We start from the raw sequence: 19,269 nt of genomic DNA, 5'->3' as shown, positions 1-19,269 counted from the left end.
TTGCTGCTTGTCTTGATAAGCAATCCTCGATAAGCAATGCAGTGTCACAAGAAGGCTTTTGGCAGACCTTCAGGAACGGTTTTACAGTCTTAAGTGTTTTCTGAATTTTCCTTCTCTGAAATCGACTGACATGGCAAATGGTGTTGAAGCTAAAGGCTTGATTGGGTTTCAAGTCTTTGCTTTTTCATATCTTATGTCTGTGCTGTCAACAGCGCTTCTGGTACTGAGGTGTTTATGATGGGGTCATAAAACTGCAGTGTGAAGCACATATTGAGCTGCTATGATAATTTATTGTTCATGATGCTAAGAATGAAAATGATCCATGGCGTGTTTGAGAATTCCGCGTAAAAAACAGGTCAAACATGAAATTAGTGTCTTCGTCATATGTGCTCTCCAAACCACAGTCTCTGTTGCTGGAGAGTCTACCCCTTGATCTGGAGATCTCAGCCTGAAGTGGCAGGTGAATATCTCAACTGCTTTGGGATGTTTCTGGGACAAGGAGTGGAGCTAGGGCAAGCGTGGTAAGGCATGGTAGAGTGATCAGAGAAATGCAGAAGGCTTTGCTCCCTCAATCCTTTGGCATCTGATTCCTTGGCAGAAAACACTGGCAGCCACTGATGCAGGTACTGCGCATTGTAAGGCAGGTTCCTGAGCTGACTTTGGTTACAAATTGCTGCTTCGGCCTGTTTGTTGTTGGTTTTTGTGTGTGTGTGTTCTACTCTTACCACAAAGTTTAATTCACACTTTCAAGGTTCATTAAATAACATTCAGAATAGTTACTCTGAGTTTAATGTCATCTTGAAAGTTCCTCAGCCTCACTGTAAAGCTTTTGTAGAAACAAACCATGAAATAAGCCTAAAACGGAGCCTTCTTATTTTCATATAATCCTGGATAATTTTAGCTTTTCCTGAAAGCCAATCGTAATGCTTACGTTCTGTGCCCTACTTTTCTCCTGGTGTGTAGGAAAAACAGCTGTGACATAATGATCATTCTGTAGCTATCCTGCTTCTGTTGTTATATCTGTGCTTGATTATGTCCACAGTTCTACTCAAGGAAAGTTACTGAGAAGCTCAGTAAGAAGCTGCAGGGACAAATACATCCATCCTTAGCTTTCCCAGCCTGCAGTGAGCTCAGATGGGAAATGCCCCTTTCATTGCATCATTTGCATCCCCAGAACTTCCATTCTTCAGTTCTGAAAGTAGAGTGGTTTAGCTTTTGCTTGATTTGAAAGCCTTGTGGCATTTTCTATCTTGAATGATATTTAAGTAAAAGAAACAACCAACAAGTAGGAGCTTAATTTAGCTGAGACATTTGCCACTGTGTGATAAACTGAAACTTCAGCACGTGAGGCAAATAATTTTGTGCAAGGTTTCTGAATACCCTGTGCTTGACTGAGAGTGAGAGTTTGTCCAGGGCGATGCGTCCTCTACTAGAGAAAGGCTTACATGAACAACTTGCTGGCTTATTATTTACTAAATGAAATCCCTTTTGTAATGTTAGTAACACATCGTGTATGTGGGAGGGATTTTAAGCATATGTGCTCTGTATTCCTTAGCTCTGTCCTTGTCTAATTTCCTGCAATGGGGCTACGAGGGCTGAACAGAGCCATAAGTGGAAAGCAGTGAAAATGATGTTCTGGAGCTTCTGCATGTGTATGCATGTTTGCTGTGGGGAGGTTGGTTTGTTTTCTTTTAATTGCTCTGCATCTTGACTAGGTAAACACTGAACAAAGGCACTTCAAAAAAAATATTGGGATTTATTTGACTGCTGAAGTCTGGTGTAGCCAACTCTTCAGAGCTCCACAACTCTCCTTTATGCTTTCCTCTAATTCACAATACTGAGGCTGGTCCTCTCATTGAGAGCTGCTCTTTGTATTAGGCACGATGCTTCTAATTTCTAGTTTGTGTTGTGACCTGCTTAAGGAGATTAAATGACGCAGGAGAATTGATTTCTCATCTGAGAGTCAGACTGAAAGCATTAAATCAATTCTGTCCTCTCACATTTTGTTGCCATTGAAATTTCTTTAAAGGCGCTGATGTTTTTCTTTCCCAGAGTAATAAAATAGGTAATACCCATCTCTTTTGCACATGTGGCTTGCTGCCTCTCTGCAAGTAAACAGCACAGCTTAGCTCTGGTCTCTCTAATCTGCTGGGCTATGCTTTTAGAGAACAGGTTTTCATTCCATAAATGCAAAGCAAAATGTTATTAGTGACTCTGTCCAACTCTGGGTATGGAATCCATATAGTTATACCTAACAGACTAACAGTAGCTTAAAGAAAATCCTGACTTTGTGGATTACTTTTAGCAGCTCTGATGAATATACTGTTTTGTGCTCCTTCCTTTTAACAGAAGGATGCAAATGCAAATTGTTACTATTATTCCAGCCCTTAGAGGAGCACATGCCATCTTGTACTCGTTGCTATTGTCACTGGTAATAGTTGGGTTAAAGCCTGGGAAACAGAAATAGCCAGTGTTAATTAATTTGGTGCTTATAGCAGGCCTTTACAGCTTCAAGCTGCCATTCATACGGCAGTGGGGCAGAATGAAGGCAGCCTTAACCTCTGTGCCTTGCTTTTTCAGTAGGCGGCTGTGGGAGAGCAGTACAGAAGCAATGATGTCTCTAGCTAACTAGCTGAAGTGCTATCAGCCAGGTCCTGCTGTCACACTGCTGCCTTAGGGTGTAAAGCTAAGCACAAGAAAGGCAGGGGGACAGCTTATTGTACCATCCCCTTTTTCTTGGCTGATAACCACAGCCCCTATAAGGAAGCTTAAAAACTCTGGGGTAATTGATTGCTGACATTTCTTTGTTAAAATAAGTATTTAATAGCAAGCAACCAGTGTGAAATAGTGCACCGTTCAAATTCTGCTATCTTCCCCACCACCTGTTATCTACCATTTTCCAGTCGTATGTTGTAAATGAGCCCTCTGGGCTTTTTTAATATATTTTATGAGAAATACTGACTCAGGAATACCTGTTCAAAGTTTCAGCCCTCTGGTATGCAGAATAATAACAAAGGCTGCAGAAAAACATGCCTAGGTGGGCCATGCCACTGTTCAGTGTCCCAGCATACCATGTGTATGCAATGGTGAATAGCGGTTGCTGACACATCTTTGACTTGTAAGTGTACTCGGCAGACCTGTTGCTGTGGTAACTAATCAGAAGACTAACCTGCTCCAAGTGAGTGCTGTTTGCACTGCACCAGATGGCTCATACATCACGTAGTGGCATTTTCTGTCCCTTTCATTACTCTTCAATCTTTAAGTGCTGTGATTTAATTTGCAGCAATTTAGACACAAATTATTCAGATATGTGACACTCTAATATGTGATACAAAGCCGCTTGGCTGGATGCAACCAAAGATCCACTATTTAGATAACGGTAAATATAGAACACATAGTTACCATAGCATATTTCTTGCAGAGAGAAGTGAGACCATTTTATCAACTCATTGCTCTACCATAAGCATTTCTGCACGGGCAGCATACCTACAATGAGAATATATATGAAGGCTAAGGATAATTTCATTAAAAATTCTGTATTTGTACTTTCTGATTTTATCTGTTGGGTTTTGTTTTGTTTTTTAATCATTTTTTGGTTTTATTACTGGCTTATTTTCTCAGAATGACAGATTTACTTTTTCCACCTACCTTGACTATTCATTCTTGTGAGCTATTATCAAGAGTTTCAGCCCCATTATTACAGATGCTGTTATAACTCACCTATGAAGTCTGTAGGCCTAGAGTTTTTCTAAGTCAATATTAATAAATACGTCTCATGATAACTTTAGAATTATGGAAGTAAGTACGCTGTCACAGATTATTATGCAGGTTATTATTATTATATATAATAAACTTTCTGATTTTCCTGTTTTAAAAATCAGGTGATAGACTGATGCTTTTTTGGTATATCCAATCATCATAGCAGGAAAAGGCAACCTTCTTGAATGGGTGTTTAGTTGTGTAGTTCAATGCCGAGTCTGACAGGTCTCTATACATTAAGCATGCTCTGAATCCTTGTGGTATGCTGGCTTCTTCTGCCCCCATGACTCGGGTTAGCAGTTGTTCTTTGTTATATCACTTCTGCAATGGAGAAATGAATTACTTTCTGTGTGCATGAGTAAGAACTGGGCATCTAAGCATACCATTGTGCCTGTGATGGCATCTTATGTACAGCTGCGGGCATTAACACAGCTTAATCTTCAATGGTGTAATTGGATAAAGGGGGTGCAGCCAGGATTTCTCCTATCTTTGTAATTCAAACAATCACTGAGCCCAGCAGATGGGATCTGTGTATCAGAATATTGCACCTGACACACTCTGTCTTTGTTATGGACAGAACTACCATTAATGTGGGAGAAGTGCAATCTGCACCAATCTCCTGACTATAAAAAAGAAACCAACACCCAAGTACCACTGATAGTTTCTGCTCTTTTAATTCGCGTTATGACATCACATGATCGTAGCTCATCTGAATTTGCTGTCCTATGTTATGACTGTTATCCCAGGGGCTTCAGGGTTTCTTTTCAGTGTTGCACAGAGTTTTATGCACTTAGGAAGATGTTTGCTTCTGTAATTCACTGCAAGTGAAGTCCATTAAGTTTAGTGGAATGTCTTTATGGCTACAGGTGGTCTTTGTTGTGTGCATTAGGCGAACTTTTTTCCTTCTAAACACTGATGGGGAAAAAAAACCCCATTCAATTGACTTAAACTGTGTGTTGCTCTGGTTGGTTAGTCTTTCCACATATTAACACCTCCTCCCCCCCCCCCCCCAACCCAGAACAAAGGTTCTTTACATTTCTCTTCTGTAAAGATGTGTCCATCCTGTGTTCCTTCAGTGTTGCATTTTTTACATATCCATAAATTCTGATGTCATTATATTAAACGCGACGAACAAATAATAGATGAACATTATGGCTTTGTCCTGACCATAATAGTTTTGTATCCATTGTTTATGCAGCAGACTCCACTCAAAGGTCTCAAAAGATGCAGCTGTAACTAAAAGCTCTCTCCATTTCATTCTCCCCAATTCATTTATGAGTCAATTTGATTGCCATGAGGTTAACAAGCAGTGGGCTTATGGCAGAACAGCTCTCCTGATTGCCAGGACTGTGCTCTGAACACTCATCCTTGCTGCTTTACGCAGTTCATGACAGCTTACACAGAAAAGAAGCATCAAGGATTTCTGTGTAGCCAGTGTTCAGTCATTCAGTAGACAGTCTAATAATTCTTAGGTAGATTATACTCAGCCATAATCATCTCTAGAGTAATTAGGAGAACAGACTTAGTCATGTAAGTGAGCATAATACGGGCAATGTAAGTGGTGTGTTATAGGATATAATTTAGAATTCCTTTTAAATTGCACCTGCTCATTTCTTTCTGTCTTTCTGCTTCTGAGAAGCAAGCTGTGACATGGTTCATCCCTGACGTAATTCCAGAGCAAGGAATTTGGGTTGTTACATTTAAGTGAAGTTATTACAATTAAACTGGTATGAACTCCTCAGCTTTTCGGTATTGATTCAAGCAATTCAAATCACCTTCCAGTCAGGAGGTATCCAGCCTTTTTTTCTATTGCACAACACCTTAAACTGTAATTCTGATTACAGCAAACAGATCAGCACAGGGAATCAAAGGTCTTATCTAAAATACACAACAGAAGATCTTGGAGTATTAAGAGCTCCGTCAAGCTATTGATCAGCCCCGTGTTTTAATCAAGAGCACTGAGCCTAAGTGGTGACTTCTGTATTAGTCTCTATTCAGGTTGCTGATGTAGTCACAGAAATGCACAGATGGCACAGCATTTTTCATTCACTGAGACTTAAACTGTGAATAGCAATTATTTTATTTGTTACTTTTTTTTGTTACTAACAAAGATGCAACTTCTGGTCTGCAATGGTATCCAAAGCTTACCCATATTTTCTGAACCCACGCGGTCTCATGGATCCACATTGTTTGAGGTGGTGAGAGGAAATTACTGTCTCCATATATTTTCTTTCCTGCAAGGCCCTGTATGCAGAACCTGTCTGCCTTTTCACCTTTCCTTTGTCAGTATTAAACTAGATCTAGTGGTCTACCGAGCAGTGTGATGCTCAAGTGTCTCAATTCCCACCTAGTAGAGGTAAGTGACTTGTACTTATTCAAGTTGGAAGCAACTGCTGGTCCTGTGACTTTTGTGGTGATCCATTCTGCAGGGCTGTTAGGCCAGCCTGGACCATATTAATGATTCTGGCCACTGACAAGTGATAGGATGTGCTTTAGCAGGGGAAATGGGCTAGATGAGCTCCAGAGGTACCTTCCAACCCCTATGATTCTGTGAAATGCACTGAGGAATCCAGCTCTGACCACAAAGCTGTGCAGCAGTAGGGAGCACATAATGACAAGGAACTTGTCGGCATTAAGCTCTGCTTGCTGAAAGCATAAAGCTCGTGATAGGAGACAATTGCTGACAATAAACCTCTTAGTCTTGGGCATAAAGCTCACCTATAAATTTCTATATTTTCTGTGCCTTCACCAGATTCTACACTGCTACACCAGCTTTGCATCTTTGCTTCTTTCCGCTCGTTGGCTGGAAAGCTCTAGTTGATAATGCTCTTTTTTTTCCCCTGCCATTAGGTTCATCCTTGTCTTTCTGTCCTTCTTTCCCGCTTCCTTCCAACCCTTCCATCCTCCTACCAGACACAGCAGCCTCTTCTGCACACTGAACGTCCAGGCTGGAGATGGCTTTGGTGGAGCAATGGGGCTCCTACTGCCTCAGTTGGGGCTGGTTTGGCAGATAGGGCAAGATATCTGATCCCTGTGCTGAGGATGAGGCAGGCTGTGCCCTGTATTGGGCCTCAGAGGGATGGATGCTCAAGGCCGTGGAGCTGGCATGTTCAGCTACTGGAGGGGTGCCACATCCCTCTTCCAAGCATCATTTTCGTGGCCCCTCCGTGCCGTCGGTGGGACCCCCTCGGCGGCGGCCGCGAGGAGCCGCTGCGCTCCCTCACACGGGGGCGTGGGCAGACCGCCGTTATCACAGAGCCGGTGCAGAGGACGGAGCCGCCGGGCCTGGCCGCGGGACAGCGAGGAGCGGAGCCGAGACCGCCGCGGGGCCGCACAACCACCGCGTCCTCCGCAGAGCCGCAGCGGCCGGGACTCGCCGCGCGGAGCGGTTCGGGAGGCGGCTGCGCACGCAGGGGAGGGGGGAGACCGGCAGGGGCCGCCGCCAGCGCCAGGCTGAGGGGAGCGCAGCGCCAGGTGCGTAGCGGTGCGGGATCGCCGCGGGCAGCGCTCGATGGAGCGGGGCGGTGGTGGGCAGCGAGCTGCTGGGCGCGGCGGCTGGGAGGGATGGAGGCGGCGGGCCCGCTTACATAGAGCCCGCTTACACCCAGCCCACCGCGGTTCACCGGGGCCCGTTCCTCGGCGGCTCCGAGCACCTGCCGCGGGGCTGCGGAACATGGCTGCCTCGGCCACCCCTCGCCACCCCGCTGTCCCCTCGCCCTCCGGTTGATGGCAGGGCTCTCCGGTGTCCGCTTTCCTCGGGCTGCCCTCTCTGCTGGCTGTTTCCCTTCTGCTTTTTAAGCGAGCGGTGCTTGCCGTCTCCCCTGTTCCTCTTCCACCTCCTCCCCCACCACTCTCCCCCCCGTCCCCCCTCCCCCCCGTTATCTGAAGGTGCCTTTTCGCGTAGTCACCTTGGAATGTGGCCGCCCCGGTGCCGTTTCCAGGCGCTGCTGCTCTCAGGTGGGTGCGCGATGCTTTCGCTTGCACAAACGGCTCCGTGCGGTGTCTACAAAGCTGAGCTCTTGATTTATGCTGCTCTCTGATTGACCTGCCTTAAATGAAGTCGTTTTCTCCGGTTCCGATAAGAAGGGAGCAGAAAAAGGTTTTCTTACAGCAGCATGCCAAGCAGAGGGGAGCTTTATTAGGCCCCGAGCCTGTGAGTGAGCATATGTGTAAATCCATCAGTGTGAAAAAATTCCTTAGAGCTTTGGTTGAGCGGTTCAAACGTGTAAAACGTGGAACTTTCACTGTAGTTGTCTTGGAGAAGAGCTTGTTTTGCAGTAGAGTGGGTAAATACTGTGATGCAAGCTGATTGTGTATGTTAGATTTACTCAGCAGTTCAGGAGGTAATAAGTACGTGAACCTGTGAGAAGTTGCATCCATTATAGGCCTTTACCGTTCATGCTGTTGGTCTAAAAGATGCTATAGATTTATGGATTTAAAGCACCACTAAGCATGCGGTTCTGTTCATAACATGCACCCTGAACCCTCCAAGCAAACGAGCAGAAACCTCAGAACAAACCCTGTCGTATGTATTTAGGAATTTGGTCTCTGTGAACATGGGATTTCAACCTTGATTCATCTCAAATCAGGTGCAGTAAACTTTCCCAAGCAGTTTAGGTCCCAGGGTTTGTGTGGACAGCCTGAAAACATGCATGTGATACTGAAGCAAATGTGGTGGATGGAAAGAAATCCTTCATTAACACGAGTAGGGTTTATGTTGTCCAAAACAGCATTTCTGGTGCTTGAAGTTTGAGATCCTTTTGGAAGATATTTATAACCTTTGTTTTCCTACTACAGTAGGGCACGGTTTAAATTGCATTTGCTTACTCTTGCTGAGTGTATTTTTGGTAGAGGTACTGATTTGTTCCATCCACCCTCTCTTCAAAAGTCAACCACACAGATTGCATGTGGGAAGGTGTGCTAGTTAGTGCTAGAAGCTTCCAGTGAGAATTCCCTTGTTCGTTATGGACTGAAAGGTTTGTGGAACTGGACGCTGTCCCTGTTGTGTACTAGCTTTGTCTTCATGTAAAGTCAGTAAACTGAGAAATGGAATGGAACTGGGGTCCGTGCCTGTCACTCTAAGGTATCCAGGTGGCTGGCTTCTGCCACAAGGTATTTTATTATGTGGTAACTTTCACAGACTCAGTTGCTAGCATTGCAACATTTACTCTTGTATTTAGTTACATTTTAATCAAAAATGAGGCTTCCGACAAGGCACTTGGATGCTTTTTACTTTACCTCTTGTTAACACCACGGTGCTGCTAATTTGAAAGGACTGCCAGTCAGTGCACATCAGGCAGTTCTGTGTGGAGGTGGGCATTCCTTCCTGTGCCAGATCAGGACTTCACTGAACAGCACAACTGGATTGTATAAAGATGGAGAACTACCCTGTGCAGCAGTAACACCGTCTCACAATGAGCTTCTGTGCTGTGCAAAGATACTTTGGATGCCAGTAAGTCCTGACTACAGTCCCTGCCCAAGAGGCAGAAGCTGAGAACTTGTGCAAGAAAACAAATCCTTCCCTACCAAAAGAAGAGGCTCAAATATGACCCAAGGTCTCAGGCTTGGAATAGCAGCTACAAAAGGAATATAGTTCTATGTCTGCTTGGAGACTTAATTAAGTGCACTGACATCCACTCAGTGAAGAGCTGGTGGTATAAATAATGAATTTTCCCTTCGTGCACAGCCTGTAATGGAAATGAGATTGAAATCTGTTGTCTTCTGGATGGCTGACCCTAATTTGTTTTTAAATAGAACTAGTTTTCATCAATGTAATGTGAACTACTTGAGGCAAAAAATAAGATCCCATTTGCTTTTGAAAGATGTCTGCTGTGACAGGATGGTTGAGGGCTTATCAGACAATGAAAATAGAACTGGTTGGTCAGGGGGACTGCAAACTTTCTAAATGGCTGAAATCTTACCTTATGTTAAGACTGTAAATGCTGAAGAGTTGTGCCAGTATCTAATTTGCTACATAGATATAAAAAAAAATCTAGCAGCGGTCTGCGGGATCATCCCAGTTTTTCACCACATATGACAGGAGAAATATTTTCAGTTCCTTTCAGGCCTATGATGTGTTTGTTCAGTAAAATGACTGAAGGGAGTGTGCTCTGTGGGAAAGCTTTGAAATGCAGCTAGATTTTATGCCCGCGTAGGGAACTGCTGCATCTTATAAGTAAGAAGAGTGAAGCTATTGGAAGAAATGGCCGTCCCAAACCTCTGGCTAGAAATCTGAGGTTTTGCTCATATCCTCCAAAATGCAGTAATTCCTTCTGATGATGTTAGTACAAGGAGAGCGACTGACTTGAGAGAGAGAAGTTGAGCTTGGTTTCTCAGCTGCTGCTAACTCCTCCTAGATACCTTTGCAGACAACTGGAGAGACAGACTATCAGAGCTGAGTTACGGTTCTGTAGGATGTGGCACCTTTGAGTGGTAAATTTGTGCCATTGTTCTTGCGTGGTAAAGAAAGAGTCAAACAGACTAATAAAGAAACATCCAAACCACAGGAACACACAAATCTGGCACAGTTTTGTGCTTCATATTCAGGAACAATCTCTGCTTTTCTAATTTCTTAATGAATGCAACCTTCCCCTTTTCTGGTAAGTCAGTCTTTAAAACCGTCCAAATTGTCAATTTAAAATAGATAAGCTTTCAGTGTGCCCTAAGATGGGAACAATATTATTATTGTGCCTTTCAGATTGCTGTCTTTGTTCTGTGCCTGAAGCTGAATGAATTTTGCTTTTCATTTCTGTTTTTGGAAACGTTGCTTTTCTGCAGGATGCAGAGATCACATGTCTCTGTGCATAAGATGCTAGACTTGATTTGTAATGGAAAGACAAGCTTGTCTCAGGCACAGGAAGCATTTTAGTATGAAGGTTAAAGTATTGGTTCAAAACCAATGGCTGAACTACAGTTTTCACAACTGAGACTGACCTTCTTCCTGCCACCTCATTATGAACATGGGATAGGTAAGAGGACGTGATATATGGCCCATTTGATATATTCTTTCCTTCCTAATGAGAGACCGTTAATCCAAATATGAGGAATGTTGTTTGGGTGCTGCCTCTGAGTTCTTAATTGCAGAAGTTTGCTGCAGATTAGGTGGCTTGTCCTTTCTGGTAGCAATGAAAACAGACTTACCGGAATCTTTAAACATTATTGAATAGTTCAGAAGTATTAGCGCAGCTGGGCTCCTGTTTTGTAAGAGCACAAAATACAGTGAGGAAATGTCATGCTTCTATACACAGAAACAAACTGTATGTCTTTGTAAAAGGTTTAATGTGCTCTCTGGAGTTTAGAGGCAGCTCAAATACCTTTTGCAATATAAATGTTAAAGAAAACACTGACATAACCAGAAAGCATTCAGAGCTTATCGGCAAAAGTTTTATCAACTTCTGTATTCCTGGTATCCAAAGCATTTGTCCCAGACCAACTATAATTCAAAGAAACTATAGAAGTGAGAGAGGGGAAAAATAGTCTATATGATTATTGAAACTGCTGTGAAGGTCTGAGATGAAACCATAGTGCTGACCCTCCCAGCCTTGTGTTTGTGGGTATGGGCTTGAAAAGATGTGGACCGTTTCTGGAGATGACAATAAATTATCAAGGGCAGTCACCAGCATACTTGAAAAATGGGGCATTAAGGGGAGTTTAGACTTCACCCTGTACAGCATAATAGTTGTATCAACAAACTCTTGAAGACAAGCAGAAAATGTTTGAAGAGTATCTGCGGCTGGTTGAAGAGCATCTTGTGTTGCCGGGGTGGTAAAGGGGTGGGAGCATCTCTCTTGTGAGGAGGGACTGAGAGCTGGGACAGCCGGGCCTGAAGAGGAGACTGAGGTGTATCATCAAATACATGCAGGGGAAGGTGTAAAGAGGATGGAGCCTTGCTGTTTTCAGTGGTGCCCAGTGCCAGTACAAGGTTCAGAGGGCACAAAGTGAAACACAGAAGGCAGCATCTGAGCATCAAGAAACACTTCTGTGCTGCATGGGTGAATGAGCACTGGCACAGGCTGCACAGAGACTGAGGTCTCCTCCTTGGAGATGTCCAAAAGCTGTCTGGACGTGGGCCTGGGCACCCTGCTCTGGGTGTCCCTGCTGTAGCACGGGTTGGACAGATGGACCCAAAGGTGTGTGTCAACCTCTGCCATTCTGTGAAATGCGTGAGAATGAGGACAATCTGAAGATGAACTAAGGAAAAGGGAAGAAGGAAGGTAAAACCCTCCCGCTTAGATACATAGCTGCTAACAAACTGCTTCAGTTGCGTGATGAAGGAAGATCAGTGGTGTTCTGAACAAACTTGGGCTGAAGGTGTATTTGAGAAACTGCTGTCCTTGTATTTAAAATTAACCAAGTGAGGTTTTAGGATAAACTGCTACCAAGCAAAGTGAGTAGATTTAAGTTGTAGCTGACTGCTCACTGGCTTCCTTCTTTAGGAATACAATTTAAGATCCCAGTGGGGACTTTTAGGATAATTGTGTGTCAGTACAAGGCTGTAACATTTAGCTTCTGTTGTTTAACTGTTATATGCAGCCCCGTCTGAAGTGTAATGTGTTATGGAGTGTTACAAAGTAGCTTACTCCCGTGTTCATATTTAGTGTTACCAAAATGGCAATTTGTTTTTTTGTTTCTTTCAGTAACTGTTGGTAAATTTATAGAACCAAATAAAAAACCTGACAGATAAAAGTGACCCCATTTTATGCCAAGGAAGACTTCAGGATTCTATAGGGCATTAGATACCTACAGATTATAAGTTGTTTTCCTGAACTACTTAGTCTGGAGGTACATAAAAGCCTGCCTTGAATACCTCAAATATTCCTTTGCTTCTTTTTAAGCATACCTGGCCCTATATTTGGTGTGTAAACAGAAGAATATCCTGCAGCATAGAAAGAAGGCTCATGTCATTCAGTTGCCTCAATATATTCAAATAGACCCGCTTACTTTGTGTTTAGAATAGGAAAAAATAAAAATAAAAACTTTTTCTTACTGATATCTACTGTAAACCTGCAAGTTATTGAAGATTTTGGCTGGTCTGGCAAAACATCAGAAATCAGGCTTAGAGCTCTGAACAGTGACTTATCTGAATGTAGATGTGGACTCTTAGGGTTTGTTGGAAAGCAGCTTTGCTTTCCAATGAGCTGCTCAAAATGTGTGCTGTGTCAGTAAGTCCTCCAGTAAGGTGTCCTCCACCAGGTGCATTTTTACCAGCTGAAGTCATTCCAGCTTGTAGCTGCTCAGCCCTCCTAAGAGGTCTAAACTCTGCCTGTAGAGAGGGGCTTGTGAGTGTAACGTAGTGAGATTTCATCTTAGCTGGCTGGTTATTCTTGTATAAGACCTTACCTAAATTACAAGATTACATGAGTTCCCTACAGTTTGTCAGCCCTCATTGTGCTGACAGGGGACACCTTTAGCACAGTGTCTCTTGGTGATTTATTTATTTAAGTTGAGCATATGTATGGCCTGTTCATGGCTTATAGATCAACTCAGGTGTTTTCTTCATAGCCCACTGAATGGCAATTCTTTGTGGCCTTTACACAAAAGGCATTCTTTCTTTGGTTTAACATTGGAAGCCTGCTTTTCTGTCTGAAAAACTCATTCTCAAATGGTACTATTTAAAAGAAAATACCTATGTCACATTACAAAAACTGCTTTGCACATCTCCCTCCCCATGCACAGAACATTCTTTCAAAGAAATTAGTAGCTGTTTTGTGGGAAGTTTTGATTGCGGTGCTTGTGTCTGATGTATTGAAACATGTGCATATGTTTTTACCTGTTCAGGATATCATGGAAGGAGAAGAGGAATATATCCTTTTGTTTTTGCAAGAGGAAATTTCTGATGTGATGATAAGATCTGGGAAACGATCTCAGGAATTGGTGTTGAGCGCTCTCTTAACAAACACTGAACCTTTTTCTTCTGGTGTGTGTCACAAGGTTCAATGAAGGGAGAGAAACTCAGTTATAGCAGTGTACACAAGACAAGCTACTGGGGTGTCGTAGTACTGAAATCATTTTCTTTTTTCTTTGTGAATAACTGGCATTAAGAACACCTATAATGTTTGTGCTACCATACAAGCATTATAAAGAATATTCATATTAGCCTGCATAAACAACTAAACTGCAATCAATTAGCTTTGGGTAAGAGCAACAATGCAGACAAACCACAGAGGAAATGAAGTGCCATTAGTGCTTCAGTCTCTCTGATCTGAGTAGGTAAATTGACAGACAGTTGTTATAACTGTGCTATATCTTTGTTCTGTTTCCACTTACACCACTGTCCTCCCTCAGGAATGTGTGTTTTCTCTCTCTCTCTTTCTCTCTCTCTTTTCTTTTTTAGTTTATTATTTTTTAATATTGAGCTTCATGAGAGCAGTGAGTAAATTAAAATTCTCTGTGTATCTGCACTTGTCTGAGTCAGCACTATACAATCTAGGTCATATGTTCCCAAGCAGCTCTGATGCAGAATATTTTCTTTCCTTCTATGGAGGCTAAATAGTTCATTAAGGTACAGTCATCTTGTCTTCTTTTCTCCAATGTATGCCTTCCCAAGGCCTGGGTAAAACATGTCTGAAAATCGCTACAGTTCTTTTTATTAAACCCAGATGAGCTGCCTCTGGGCTGCCATCATCTTCCACTATCATTACATAATCAACTGACAGTTAGAGGAGACATGATGTCTCTTAGATCCAACAAATCACGGTAGCGTTAATGCTTCTTTAATGTATGAAATTACAAATTAGACAAACATCAGTTTTAACTTTTTTATTTTTTAGGATGACCGAAGCTCCTCCGAGTTACTGCTTTGTAGCCTTTCCCCCATGTTCCAAAGACGGGCTGGTGGTGTTTGGAAAGAACTCTGCACGGCCTAGGGATGAAGTACAGGAGGTTGTCTACTTTGCTGCTGCAACTCATGATCCAGGAAGTAAAGTTGAGGTAAGAGTGAACTGTTACATTCCGGCAATGAGAAATGAATATTATCAAAACAAATGAATGATATTTGTTTTCTTGTCAGATTGTGGAATCCTTGTTCCCTTCATTCAAGCCTTTCTTGAGTACGGGATGATGACGTTTCTCAAAGTTCTACATGTGAAATTTGGAATGTAATATTTTTGTTGTTTAATTGAGGAAATTTCCCTGACCTGCACTTTTTTCAGCATACAGGCTGAATTGTTCACATCTCAGAAAACTGCGCTATGTAGCCTATATGAGAGGAAGTTAAGAAAGGGGAAAACAAACTGGAAAGGAGGAAGGGCAAGTGTGTTTGAAGGCAAAATGGAGAGACTGAGGCAGCAGAAGGAAAGACAAGGATTAGTGGGGGTGGCCATTGGAACAGAGGACCTGCATCCATCACTGTGGCTGTGCGGAAGGTTGAAGATATTAGGTGGGATTCACAGGGAGGGTATCACCGATCCCTACAGATCATTCATGGATATCAGAGCTGTTACTTTCCCAGAAGAGATCCTAACACCAGTGCCAGTGTTATTCTGTCTTCAAAGTGGGACCGCTTCCAAATTTTAGGGAATGTGGTGCTGTTTGTCTTTACAGCAGTTAATGTTCTCCTGATTTGTTTCGCTACTTGCATGTAATGGTTTAATCTTGGATGTCAAGTAATCCCAACCCCCTCTTGAAAAGCACAAACTGCTGCTTACTGCAGTGCCGTTAAGTCGCACTGCAGTAGACCTGTGCTAGTAACAGAGCACAAGTGTGACAATAAGACAGGGGAAAAAAAAAACTGCAAAGTAGTTTTTCAGACAGCTTCTCATTACAGAACTGAAGATGAAAAGAAAGTGTTAATGTGGAGGAAAAAAGCTTTTGTCTCCTCAAAGGAGAATAATTTTAAGAGCTTACTGTTAGAGTATTCGATTATTTTGGAGTCTTCTCCCTGTATCTTATCCTTCTCCTTAAATCATAGAAACTCTTTCCTTTTCCTTTTTCCTTTTTCCTTTTTCCTTTTTCCTTTTTCCTTTTTCCTTTTTCCTTTTTCCTTTTTCCTTTTTCCTTTTTCCTTTTTCCTTTTTCCTCTTCCTCTTCCTCTTCCTCTTCCTCTTCCTCTTCCTCTTCCTCTTCCTCTTCCTCTTCCTCTTCCTCTTCCTCTTCCTCTTCCTCTTCCTCTTCCTCTTCCTCTTCCTCTTCCTCTTCCTCTTCCTCTTCCTCTTCCTCTTCCTCTTCCTCTTCCTCTTCCTCTTCCTCTTCCTTTCTTTCCTTTTCCTTTATGGGGGTAAACTTTGTTGGAGAGTGGTGCAAATGCAGCATTAGACAAGAGACTGGAGTGAACTAATACCTTAATTTTATGTAATTTTACTTTTCTGAAGTTTGGGCTTAAGCCCTAATTAGGTGGTTACTTTGGCCTCTGCTAGACTGTACTGTTGTGTAATTCTATATTACCTTAAGAGTACTGTGACTTACAAAATGTGTGGGCTCCAGCTGCTTACCTATTCTTCCTGTTTCCTCTTAGCAGAGAATAAGACCATCTTCAGTTGCTCTGGGATTAATGTTAAGTGATGACTTGCGCTGCATCTTTTTCACACTCAGCACTAATTGTGTGTGTGGGACTTTTTGCCGTTTAAACTAATGTGTGTTAGAGTAAGGTTAAAACAGTTACTGGTTTTAATTATTTTATGAGGTCTAAAGATTCTCTGGTGGCTTTGCACAGTCCTTCAGCTGGTTTCTTTCAGATAGACCTAAGCATGTTTCTATTTGCCAGTTCAAGGTGATTTTCCTACCTTTATAGACAAGTAATGCCTCCTATTTATTTTCATGGAAACTACAACAGATAGCAAGAGCACAATAACACTTAGAGCAAATTCTAAGCTATGAAATGCTGTTTTTCAGCATAGTCACCACCATTAGCTGTTTGTTTTCTCCAGCAATGAACAAGAGCCTGCATACAGCACTCATAAACATCTGTATGGCCATCTGGAACATGACCTGTCTTCCATGTTGCTGTTGCCACTGCTGAAATGCACCACCCACCACCTCACTGTACTGACATTCTTTGTCTCCATAAGTGTTCAGTGTCTCCACTGAATGTCAAAGGGTGCATTTTTTTTCTGTAGGGAGGAATTCCACGACATACCTTTGCTTCATACACACTTCTGTGTCAGCTGCCATTCTTTCAGGCTGCCCCTCAGCTGCCATCTATCACACGGTAACAACATGGACTGGAATACTGGTGGGAAGGTTCAGCCTCTACTGCCCTACCACCATCCACCTTTGACACCGTGGGCTGACATAATTAAAGAGGTGGCATTGTTTTTGGAGCAGCCCTTGTATATTAAGTTCAATCAAATGAATGAGTCTAACAAATATTGATGTTGGAGTGTAATTTTCTTTAGATTTTGGTCTTTTTGTAAACCAGACGCTTCAAAGGTCTTCCAGAAAGCCTTATAATAATTTAGTAGGAATTGTGAATGACTGTGTGGGTTAAGTTCTACAGTCAAAGTTTCAGGCTGCTAGGTTTGATTCTAGATTTTGCTGTTGTATAAACTTAAGGACTCTGATTAATAAGAAGACTGCAATTTCAAGCATGCCAGCCCTTCATGACATCAGAAGGGGAACATTATCTTCAGTTTTTGCTAATTAGCCAAAAAGTACGTATATTTCCCTGATGCAGAAATGTGTCTAATGCTTCACTTATCTCATGATGAATGCATACTTACCTATATGCAAAACCTGTGCCAAACTCATTAATTTCCTGTATATTGTTAATTAAACCTTTAAAAGTTAAGAAAAGCTTTGGAGGGCTTGAATTCAGTTGCTTCGTATTTTTAACGTAGCAGCCATGTAAGACTCTGTCTGCGTTTCAAACAAATTTATTGAGCTGTCAGAGATAATAAGCTAAAATGGGGAGTGTAGGGGAATTTCACAGCTTCTAGATGTAGTCTTTGACATCATTATTACCTTTTTCTTTAAAATGTTCATTTATTGGGATTTTGCTTTGGGTCGCTATAGCTTTTCTTTCTCTTGTGTTCTATAAAATTAATTGAACTGGGATGAGAGTGTTAAATGCATGTTTTACGACATGAAAAGTACGATTAACCTGTTTTATGCTACCGTATCTCCTAAGTCGATAATCCTTCATGCCTTTAACTAATATTTTTTTCTCATCCATGTATTTTCTTCTTCAATCCTAAATGAACAGCTGTGCCTTTTTTATTGGCTTCTTATGCTAGATACATGTCCTTTAGTGTCATTGGGCAAGGATGATAGACTTGCTTTTTGCTATATTCTACTCTTTACATGTAGTGTACTCCAATGTCTATCCTATTTTGAATACTTTTCCATGACTCTGTCACTCATATTCTGAACTTCTAAGAGGTCAAGGCTCTCAAGAACTCTATGTCCTGTTTGTTCTGTGCTGCTCATTTTTCCAACTGTGATAATGTACAATATAACAAAAACAACATGGAATAGTAGTTCAGTTAGTTTATTGCTGTAAAGCAATCTAGCAGGCTTTGTTACAAAGCTATCAGCCAGCATGGACAGCATCTCAAACAAGGGAAGATAGATGCTCAGTGAATACCGCAGGTCATTTTAAGTTAGATCTTTGCAGCACAACCAACCAGCCAGTAACCCTGCAGCTAACTCATCAGCATAATTCCTTCCCTCTATGTCAGCAGGTTCCCAAGACCCCGAACAAAGGGGCTTTTCATTATGGTCTGTTCTGTGTGTGTGTGTTTGACAACCTTTCCAAACTTTGTTCACATTTTGCATTGTTATTTTGCCATGGCAAATGCTGATCATTGCTCATTGTAGTGGGCAGTATAGCAAACTTGTGCGTGCAGGTTAAAATATTGCTTCCTTAAATATGGCCCTATTTGGAATCCCTGTACTACAAGTAAGTATTTTATCTTTTCTCAGTTGTGGATTTTCTTGTGCATTAGTGAGAATTTGTGTTGTATGAGTTTTGAGGTGCAAAACTCTGTTTTATTTTTAGGGTAGATCTTACTGACTAGATTTCACTAGTTCTCCTGTAACCTGACACTTTGCTGTGATTTTCTTTCTTCTGAAGAGTTCTTGGGCTGGTAACAATTTTTTGTAGTGTAGTTTTCTAGTTCTTTTTTCCCTCTTTTATCTCAACCTCCCTTTTTTTGATTTACCTTTTTACCCATTATTTAAAAATAGTCATGGTTGCTTGCTTTGATAGAACACAGAGCTATACAGTCTCTGTCTTCATAGCATGCAATATCTTATGAGATAAATGGGGTGAAGAAATTACAAAGAACAGTCCACAATAAAGTCTATTGCATTGTGGAATATGCACAGTTTTCTAGTGAATTGGTATTAAGCAGTCTTCTGGGCTTAAAGCCAGCCCTCTGTGGGGTAGGAGGAACTCCATGTTCTCTAAAAGTTTTTGGCACAGTAACACCTTAGAGATGTGGGGGTTCTATTTGGTGTGGGGTTTTTTGCTTTGGTTGGGGGGGAATTAGATGATACTCCTCTTGATCTGAGTTTTCAGAGAAGTATATACATCTCTTTCTACATATGTATGTGTGTATGTCTGTATATATGCAC

At 42.0% G+C, this 19,269-nt stretch overlaps 1 protein-coding gene across 2 annotated transcripts in view; it reads left to right on the top strand.

The window, feature by feature from the left end:
• The first annotated feature begins 7,092 nt into the window (after window positions 1-7,092).
• Window positions 7,093-19,269, top strand: part of SCRN1 (secernin 1) — a 39,963-nt gene continuing 27,786 nt past the window's right edge. Inside the window, exons 1-2 of one of the 2 annotated variants that reach the window (XM_072330670.1) lie at window positions 7,093-7,233; window positions 14,529-14,688. In XM_072330670.1, coding sequence (XP_072186771.1) covers window positions 14,530-14,688 — 159 coding nt within the window. In that variant the 5' untranslated portion in view covers window positions 7,093-7,233; window position 14,529. Of the gene's footprint in view, window positions 7,234-7,253; window positions 7,717-14,528; window positions 14,689-19,269 lie in introns of those variants that run through there. The other variant, XM_072330671.1, reaches the window with a different exon arrangement.

This window comes from Excalfactoria chinensis, chromosome 2 (genome assembly GCF_039878825.1).
Source record: "Excalfactoria chinensis isolate bCotChi1 chromosome 2, bCotChi1.hap2, whole genome shotgun sequence".
Taxonomy (NCBI): Eukaryota; Metazoa; Chordata; class Aves; order Galliformes; family Phasianidae; genus Excalfactoria; species Excalfactoria chinensis.
This window is presented reverse-complemented; position numbering and strand designations above follow the sequence as displayed.